This window comes from Theropithecus gelada, chromosome 10, assembly GCF_003255815.1.
Source record: "Theropithecus gelada isolate Dixy chromosome 10, Tgel_1.0, whole genome shotgun sequence".
Classification (NCBI taxonomy): Eukaryota; Metazoa; Chordata; class Mammalia; order Primates; family Cercopithecidae; genus Theropithecus; species Theropithecus gelada.
In genome coordinates this window covers 39,177,061-39,186,687 of record NC_037678.1, presented here as the reverse complement: position 1 = coordinate 39,186,687, position 9,627 = coordinate 39,177,061, and the positions used below count along the sequence as shown (strand labels likewise).

General features: G+C 53.1%; 1 protein-coding gene across 3 annotated transcripts; it reads left to right on the top strand.

Annotated features, from left to right (window-relative positions):
- Nucleotides 1–270: 270 nt before the first annotated feature.
- Nucleotides 271–1,684, top strand: PPDPF (pancreatic progenitor cell differentiation and proliferation factor). 3 transcript variants are annotated; one of them, XM_025400295.1, is made up of 4 exons: nt 271–426; nt 810–889; nt 1,041–1,118; nt 1,238–1,684. In XM_025400295.1, the coding sequence occupies exons 2-4, from the start codon at nt 835–837 to the stop codon at nt 1,327–1,329; spliced, it is 225 nt and encodes a 74-aa protein (XP_025256080.1). In that variant the 5' UTR covers nt 271–426; nt 810–834; the 3' UTR covers nt 1,330–1,684. The 3 variants fall into 3 exon arrangements, with proteins under 3 accessions (XP_025256080.1, XP_025256079.1, XP_025256078.1); XM_025400293.1 differs by having other exon boundaries at nt 272–426; nt 1,201–1,684; XM_025400294.1 differs by having other exon boundaries at nt 271–889; nt 1,201–1,684.
- Nucleotides 1,685–9,627: the final 7,943 nt, after the last annotated feature.

Below are 9,627 nucleotides of genomic sequence, written 5' to 3'. Positions count from 1 at the left end.
CTGGGCTCAGCTCACGCCAGACGGCAAGAGTCACACCGAGGAGGAAGTTGAGGGCCGGGCCCGAGCGGGACCCGGGAGGGGGCGGGGCCGAGTGGGGCCCGGGGAAGGGGCGGGGCCGAGTGGGGGCCGGGGAGGGGGCGGGGCCGGGTGGGGCCCAGGAGGGGGCGGGGCTTCTCCGGGACGCGGGGAGGGGGCGGGGCCGAGTGGGACCCGGGGAGGAGCCGGTGCGCCCGCCCTCCGTGACGCGCCGCGGCCCCAGCTCATATAAGTGGGCGCGTCCGCGCGTGCGCACCCCGCGCGCGGGCGCGCGTCTCTGTAGTGGCGCGGTGTCCCGGGGTCTCCTCTGCAAATGGGCTCCGTGGCTTAGCGTCCCCGTCCCCGCCACCCGTGATCGTGCGCCGAGGCCCGCGAGGGGTTGCCGCCCAGGTGAGGGGCGCGGCGCGCGGGTGGGACGAGCAGGCCGGAGGAACTGGGGGCGCTGGGCAGGGCCGGGGCTCCTCTCCTCTCCCCCTTGCAAGCACTGGGCGCGGGATCCCGGGCGGGCTCTTCCCGGGTCGGGCGGGTTGGGACGGCGCCTACCAAGTTCCTGGCGTCCGGGCCGGTGCCCTGCGCACAAAGCGCCTTTGTTCCACCCGCTCGGCCGGTTCGGGCTGGTTGGAGCCGCCCGCGCCCCGCGCAGCGAAGGCGGTCCCGGGAGCTGGGGAGCCCCGCCTCGGTAAAGAACCCAGCGTGGCGGCTCCACCCGCTGGGGAGCGCCCTTCCTGAGGGAATCCCGCTGATCCGAGGGGCTCCCCGACCCCCATGCGCAGGTCCCACCAGCCAGCAAGCCAGAGCATGGCGGCCATCCCCTCCAGCGGCTCGCTCGTGGCCACCCACGACTACTACCGGCGTGAGTAGCCTCTGCCCCCCACCCACGTAGATGCTCTGTTAGCGCCAGTGCCGCCCCCGTGCAGCCTGCGGAACCAGCGCTCGGCCTGAAGGCCGGTGGGCTGGGGGGGGGCTCTGTGCCCCGCGTTGCTGACGGGACCTCTCCTCTCCAGGCCGCCTGGGTTCCACTTCCAGCAACAGCTCCTGCGGCAGTACCGAGTGCCCCGGGGAAGCCATTCCCCACCCCCCAGGTGAGTGCTGGACCGCCCCTCTCTCCCTCCGCCCCTGCCCCCAGGAGCTGGCAGCATCAAGACCCCACTTTGCTTTTCTCAGGTCTTCCCAAAGCTGACCCGGGTCACTGGTGGGCCAGCTTCTTTTTCGGGAAGTCCACCCTCCCGTTCATGGCCACGGTGTTGGAGTCCGCAGAGCACCCGGAACCCCCCCAGGCCTCCAGCAGCATGACCACCGGTGGCCTGGCTCGGGACGCCCCGAGGAAGCAGCCCGGCGGTCAGTCCAGCACAGCCAGCGCTGGACCCCCGTCCTGACCTGAGCGGTTACCACCAGCCCGAGGCCTGCGGAGGCGCCAGTCCACCAGAGCCCCTCCCCGCTCCCCGCCCCCCGGCCCCTCCCCACCTCCCACTCCCCACCCTGTAGACCAGGCGGCTGCAGCAAGCAGACCTTCGCATCAACACAGCAGACACCAAAAAGGAGTTAGGGCCCCGCTCTCTACCGCCCGGCCCTGGCACTCGCTAGCTTTCCTGACATCTGGAACTGTGCACCTGGCACCAAGCGGAAAATAAACTCCAAGCAGCCAGTACCCCGATGGTGTGTTCCTCAACTGTGCGGCCCGAGGTTCCGTTTGAGTGTGAGAAATGGCTGAATCCCTCCTGACCTCCCTCCCTGATGGGGGCTGGCCCTGCTCCCAGGCTTTCCTGGGCCTCCTCACTCTGTGAGGTCGCTGCTGGGACTGAGAAGGACGGGATTCGCCACTGCTTCCGGGGACCCTTGGACAAGCAGGCTCCAGGGCAGCCACTGAGGTGGGCCCCTGTGTCACCTTCAGCCGGGGGGAAGGGAGCAGGGAGGGCTGGTCCTCTGAGGGAGCTGCGGGGGGAGTAGCCTCTGGCTGTGAGCTGGAAAACCCTCACTCTAGAGGGACCTGCTGGTGGGGTTTGGGCAGCCTCAGGGCTGTCTCCCAAGGGCCTCCCACAGGGGTGTTGCCCCAAGACAGGCTGAGGGGTAGCAGCTGCAGGCACCCTGGAGGGGTCTTCCTGTCGCAGGTAGCCCAGCTTAAAGGTCAAGGGCGCAGGAACTGGGAGGATGGCTGCGTCTTTCTGGCCTAGTACAGGCATGGAGTGCTGGAGCCCAGGAGTGCTGCAGTCCAGCAGGGGTGGGGGTCCACACACAGGAGCGCGTGGGCTGTGAGCTCAGTAGACTCCTCCATAACCAAGGTGGGTGGTGTCACCGCACCTCCAGGGACCCACAGGGATTGACTCAGTTCTGTTAAGAGGCAGCTTAGTGAGCAGGTGGGAGTCAGTCAAATAGCTGGAGACTTGGTGTGTGGCCAGGGAGATGATGAGGGGAGGGGCCGCCGTGGAGTGGGGAAGGGTAGGGCTCAGGAGTGGAGAGACCTCTCTGAGAAGGGGTGGGATTCAGGGGGGAAGGGGAGGGGCTCTGTGGGGAGAGGTGGGGACCAGTGGGTGCTCCCTGCCTGGTACCCTGCTTCACTGCACTATAAATAGCTGCACCAGTTGGTGGGAAGCTGGTGGGAAGGCATCTGGCTTATAGCCTCTGATGGCTCAGCCTTTGTCCTGTCTGCAGGGTGGGGGCAGCCTCACCCAGCCATCCAAGCCAGTGGTCAGTGTGAGGCTGGGTGGGGAGCCTCTGATGGACCCGGGAGTGGGAGGCTGCTCCCAATGGCAGTTGAGCTCCCTGCAGTCTTTTGTTTTGCAGTGTCCAGGTGAAGCCCACAGAGATCCTCTCCATGCACACACACCTGTGAGGGTAGCAGGAGTTGGTGTTGAAAAGAGAGCCCAGCCACGCTCAGGTCATGTGGCCTGGGGGGGCTCTGCCCTTGGCTGAGCTGGAGGACTTGGGGTCAGAACCAAGGGTGGGTCCACCCTGCTTAGTTAGAAAGAAGCTGTGCCTGGTTTTTGGAGTTAGCGGGGCAGGGGCACTGCCCAGGAGCTGGTGTCTTGGAAGGGGCAGCTGGGAGGAGGGAGCAGTCAAGCCCCAGGCTGCCCAGGGCATCGTCCCCTGCCTCAGGTCAGGGGGCCCCTTGGCTGGAGGACCTCACGACCCTGGGAGTGTCCATGGCCTGCTCCTGGGAGCTGCATCCTCATCAGATTCTCTGTAGGGGGAGAAGTCATATCTTTTCCTCACCCATCACAAGCTTCATGGCTGAGACCTGTTAGAAACAAAATGCTTCCTCAGTGCCACAAAGAAATAGCACTTGAACATTAATTTTCTCAGCAAGGCCATTTTTACTTCTATAGAAGGGTGCAACTCGCGGATGGAGCAATGGCGAGAGCATACCTAGACAAGGGAGGGGAAGGGGTTCTTATTCCTGACGCAGATATCCTATATTGCTGTGTCATTCCCTTATTGGGTGGGGTTGGACCGCACACTCTAAGCTAATTCTGATTGGCTATTTTAAAGAGAGCAGGGGTGTGAGCCAGAGTGGTGGGGTGAGTAGTTTGGTAGGAAGGACAGTTAGGAACAGTTAGCTAAAGATAACTTAGGTCAGAGCAGGTGACCAGGGGTGACTCAGGTCAAAGCAGGTGACCAAGGGCCGGGTGTGGTGGCTCACGCCTGTAATCCCAGCACTTTGGGAGGATCACAAGGTCAGGAGATCGAGACCATCTTGGTGAACACAGTGAAACCCCGTCTCTACTAAAAATACAAAAAATTAGTCGGGCGTGGTGGCGGGCGCCTGTAGTCCCAGCTACTCGGGAGGCTGAGGCAGGAGAATGGCCTGAACCCAGGAGGCGGAGCTTGCAGTGAGCCGAGATCACGCCACGGCACTCCAGCCTGGGCGACAGAGTGACACTCCATCTCAAAAAAAAAAAAAGGTGACCAGGATGGGTCAGGACGAAGCAGGTGACCAGGGGAACAGATGTGAACTATTGATTAAAACTGGTGGAAAAGGTTGTTTACTGAAACCACGTGGAAGTTAAACTTTAAAATGGAGAATAAAGAACTGCACATACTGACACGCTAATTCCTCAAAGAGACATCTAGAACTTACTGTATCCAACAGACCCTTGAACAAAAGACAGATTAAGCTGGGGGCGGTGGCTCACACCTATATTCCCAACACTATGGGAGGCTGAGGCGGTTGGATCACTAGATGCAGGAACTTCAAGACCTGCCTGGTCATAGTGACCAACATGGCAAAACCCCGTTTCTACCAAACACAAAAAAAATTAGCCAGACGTGGTGGTGCATGCCCATAGTCCCAGCTACTGGGGAGGTTGAAGTGGGAGGATCCCCTGAGCCTGGGAGGCAGAGGCTGCAGTGAGCCAAGATTGCGCTACTGCACTCCAGCCTGGGTGTCAGAGAGCAAGACTCTGTCTTTTTTTAAAAAAAAAAAAGCATACAAATGTATTTAATGCAAGTTCCATGTGATGTGGGCCCCTTCAAAACAAACACCAAAGAAATGGGGGTATTTCACAATGGAGCAGGAGTGAGCGGAGGACGGAAGGGTGTGACTCTGGACTCTGACATCCTTTTCCTCTGGTTAGGGGCGGGACACCTCGTGACGGTCTGCAGGGTGAGAGTCCGGGGAGTGGCCTTCCTGGGTTTTATGGCCTGCTTCAGGGAAGAAGGGCAGGGAGGCGAGAATGGCCTCAACAGTGAAATATTTATCTTTTTCTTCCTCCCTAATCCCTCCAGAATTCAGAAACTTGTTAGCAGATTTACATAAGTTCAGTAAGAATCTGTTCTTGTAATAGGGCACAATTGAAAACATTGGTTATATTACCAAGACTCTGACTGGAATGTCCTATTTTCAGCTATGACTAAAGGAGTTAGGGTTGACGGCATGGTCCAATAAATCCCCCTGGAAAAAAGCTGGCCTGGTACCTCACATACGTGGTTCCCTTACAGATGAGTAAGGCATGTCAATTCCTTGGCAGCTCCCAGAATCTTAAGATACTTTTCGGGACCTCAAGAAGAGAGGAATTCCCCTAAATGTGTACTTATTGCAGGCAAAGTCTGATGGCAAGTCTTGGCGATGGCTTCCTAGCCTCAAGAGGTTTTTAAAAGCCCAATCTCAGATTCCTTATAAAAAGTTCCAGTAGGCCAGGTGCGGAGGCTCATGCCTGCAATCCCAGCACTTTGGGAGGCCGAAGCGGGCGGATCACGAGGTCAGGAGATCGAGACCATCCTGGCTAACATGGTGAAACCCTGTCTCTACTAAAAATACAAAAAATTAGCTGGGCGTGGTGGCGGGCGCCTGCAGTCCCAGCTACTCGGGAAGCTGAGGCAGGAGAATGGTGTGAACCCGGGAGGCGAAGGTCACGCCACTACACTCCAGCCTGGGCAATAAGAGCAAAATTCCGTCTCAAAAAAAAAAAAAAAAAATTTGTTGACTGCAGAGAGAAAAATTATGTTTCAAAATAAAACTATCGTGCCCCCACTATTCGATTCTAGCCCAGTTCGCTGTCTGGAGGTTTTGTCGCCCACCTGTGATCCAGACCAGGTCCTGAACTTCAGTTTCCTCCGATATCCGCCTACAGCTCACCAAACCATTCTTTCCATTTTTTCTTCCACCATTCCTCATGGAGTCACTGAAAATTAAAGCTGCTCTTTTTCTGAAGCCCTGTAAGCTGAAGCTGCCCTACTTGCTACAGACTTCAGAGAAATCTGCCCAGCAACTCTCGTACAGATAGCTCTCATGCCCAGGCTGGGTCCCGAGGCAGGAGGATTGCTAGAGCCCAGGAGTTCGAGACTAGCCTGGGGAACATAGCAAGACCCTGAATCTACAGAAATAAATAAAGGAATAAAATTAGCCAGGTGTGGTGGTGCATTCCTGTAGTCCCAGCTGTTCAGGAGGCTGAGGCAGGAGGATCACTTGAGCCTGGGGATTCAGGGCTGCCATGAGCTGTGTTCACGCCACTGCACTCCAGCCTGGGTGACAGAGCAAGACCCTGTCTTCAAAAATAAAAACAAAAACAAAAAATGGTTTCTTATATCTGGAAAGCAAACTATGAAAGAACCATAATGTTTCAGACAAAAGTCATTAAACAGTAACATCCTTGTCAGTTCATTCATCCCCATGTCATTAATTCTTGTTCTGGTTGATCTGGGACAGCACTTTTGTGGACCTGCCAGGCTCCTCCTTCGAGTTCTGGAAATTCTTACCCAGTCCGAGGGTATGATCTGAACCAGAAACCTGTGCCCAGAGCACCTGTCAGAATCCTTCCCACAAATCTCTTTGAAGAAGAAACAATTTGGGACTAGCTGATTGCAAAGCTTTCAGAAAAAATAAAAGTAAGATAATAACTGTGAATGACCAAAGACTTAAGATAACCATGACTCAGGGTCTGATGAGAGTTTATTATATTCACGACACAGTTGGCAAGGAAATGTGGTTATTTCTGTGGCGTACAGCATTTTAATGTAATAACCAAAATTACGACTGATAACATTGTACCAGATTTCTAGGAATAACATGTGAGATAGGACATATATCATAGGATAACATATCAGGTTTCTAGGAATTTTATAGAGTTTCTGCAACACTCATATCAAAAACAAACCCGTAAGTAGAACCTCCAGAAGACTTAGTGTCACTTATTATTTCACATGCTTTCCATCTAATGCAGCACATCAAATAAGCCTGATCAGTTTGACATTTCCCTTTCACAAGGCAGAAGACAAATCCTTTTGAGAAATCCTAGTACCTTTCTAGAAACTCCCAAAATTATTTTTCAAGGCTCACTGCAGCCTTGAACTCCCAGGCTCAGGTGATCCTCCCATCCCAGCCTCCCAAGTAGCTGGGACTACAGGCTCACACCACCATGCCTGGCTACGTTTTTTATTTTTGTTTTTATGCAGATGGGGTTTCACTTTGTTGACCAGGCTGATCTCAAACTCCTGGCTTCCAGTGATCCTCCCACCTCGGCCTCCCAAAGTGCTGGGATGACAGGGGTGAGCCACCGCACCTGGCCTAAAAATACTTAATTTAGAATTTGACTCTAGGGAGTTGTCAAAAATGTCAAAAGGTAAAAACACTTGATTAAATATGATCTTGGCTATCTAATCAAAGTGACAACAATTTTAAAAGGCAAATACAGTAGGTTCCATAGTTATGAGCCAAACTTAGCTGTTATAATGTTGAGAAGACAGTTTTCTCAAGTAACAAAAGACCTAATAAAAGACAACATGGACCGGGCACAGTGGCTCAAGCCTGTAATCCTAGCACTTTGGGAGGCCAAGACAGGTGGATCACCAGGTCAGATCGAGACCATCCCGGCTAACACGGTGAAACCCCGTCTCTACTAAAAAATACAAAAAACTAGCCGGGCGAGGTGGCGGGCGCCTATAGTCCCAGCTACTCGGGAGGCTGAGGCAGGAGAATGGCATGAACCTGGGAGGCGGAGCTTGCAGTGAGCTGAGATCCGGCCACAGCACTCCAGCCTGGTCGACAGAGCGAGACTCCGTCTCAAAAAAAAAAAAAAAAGAAAAGACAACATGAAGCATAAGAAATTATCTTAAAATTATCTTAAAACACAAAATTGTTGTTTCAGAGCCCAGTTATTTAAAAGATAAAACTTTTCATAATACCAAATTCTGGTTTTGCATCAGTATACTATTAACACTGAGCTAATTTTAAAGAGAACTTTATCAATAACTTCAGTCAATCTTGGCCAGCGTTGACTACACAAGGTAAGATTCATTTTCAAAGATTCCTTTTACACAAACTTTTACCACTTTTTTTTTTAAACGTCTCCATCAGCTTTTCATTTTCCTCCTCCATCTTTATCTCATTCTGGAAGAACCAGTCATTCTGCTTTAGTAGAGAATTAACAGAGTGACTACGGTCAATAATTCATTGTACGTGTTAAATAACTAAGAGTAGAATTGGATTGTTTGTAACATAAAGAGAAGATGCCTGATTGAGCCGAGGGGTCTGCATGTACCTTGATGTGATTATTACACAGCATACGGCTGGGTCGACATGACTCATGTACACCATAAATATATACACCTACTATGTACCCACAAAAATTAAATTTAAATAAAAAAAAAGAAATGGCCCAGACATTGAATATCTATTACTTAATTTAACTTAGAATAACTTTTATTTACTTATTTTTATTTTATTTTGAGACAGGGTCTCGCTCTGTTGCCCAGGCTGGAGTGCGGTGGTGCGATCACTGCAGCAGCCTCGACCTCCCAGGTTCAAGCCATCCTCTTGCCTTGGCCTCCAGAGTAGCTGGGACCACAGGCAGGTGCCACCACACCCAGCTAATTTTTTATTTTTATATTTTTTAAAGATGGGATATCTGGATCTCCTTATGTTGCCTAGGCTGGTCTCAAACTCCTGGGCTCAAGCAATCCTCCTGCCTTGACCTCCTAAAGTATAAAATAACTTTTAAGGCTGCAAATTACCAAAAAGATTTTGGAAACTATTTATAAGTAGACAGAATTTATAAAACAATTATTGTTTAAAAGTTCATTTATGGGCCGGGCACGGTGGCTCACACCTGTAATCCCAGCACTTTGGGAGGCCGAGACGGGCGGATCATGAGGTCAGGAGATCGAGACCATCCTGGCTAACACGGTGAAACCCCGTCTCTACTAAAAAATACAAAAAACTAGCCGGGCGAGGTGGCGGGCGCCTATAGTCCCAGCTACTCGGGAGGCTGAGGCAGGAGAATGGCGTGAACTCGGGAGGCGGAGCTTGCAGTGAGCTGAGATCCGGCCACTGCACTCCAGCCTGGATGACAGAGCGAGACTCCGTTTAAAAAAAAAAAAAAAAAAAGTTCATTTATGGCCGGGCGCGGTGGCTCAAGCCTGTAATCCCAGCACTTTGGGAGGCCGAGACGGGCGGATCACGAGGTCAGGAGATCAAGACCATCCTGGCTAACACGGTGAAACCCCATCTCTACTAAAAAATACAAAAAACTAGCCAGGCAAGGTGGCGGGCACCTGTAGTCCCAGCTACTCGGGAGGCTGAGGCAGGAGAATGGTGTAAACCCGGGAGGCAGAGCTTGCAGTGAGCTGAGATCCGGCCACTGCACTCCAGCCCGGGCAACAGAGCGAGACTCCATCTCAAAAAAAAAAAAAAAAAAAAAAAAGTTCATTTATATCGGGCATGGTGGCTCATGCCTGTGATCCCAACACTTTGGAGTCAGAGATAGGAGGCTCACTTGAGCCCAGGAGTTGGAGGCTGCAGTGAGCTGGGACCAAACCACTGCACTTGAGCCTGGGCAATGGTGTCTCTAAAAAGTAAAAATAAAAAATTTTAATTTAGGCTGGGTGTGGTGGCTCACACCTGTAATCCCAGCACTTTGGGAGGCCAAGGCGGGTGGATCACCTGAGGTCAAGAGTTGGAGACCAGCCTGGTCAACATGGCAAAATGTTGTCTCTACTAAAAACATAAAAATTAGCTGGACGTGGTGACAGGCGCCTACAATCCCAGTTACTCAGGAGGCTGAGGCAGGAGAATCGCTGGAACCCAGCAGGTGGAGGTTGCAGTGAGCCAAGATCACGCCACTGCACTCCAGCCTGGGCCAGAGAGCAAGACTCCTTCTC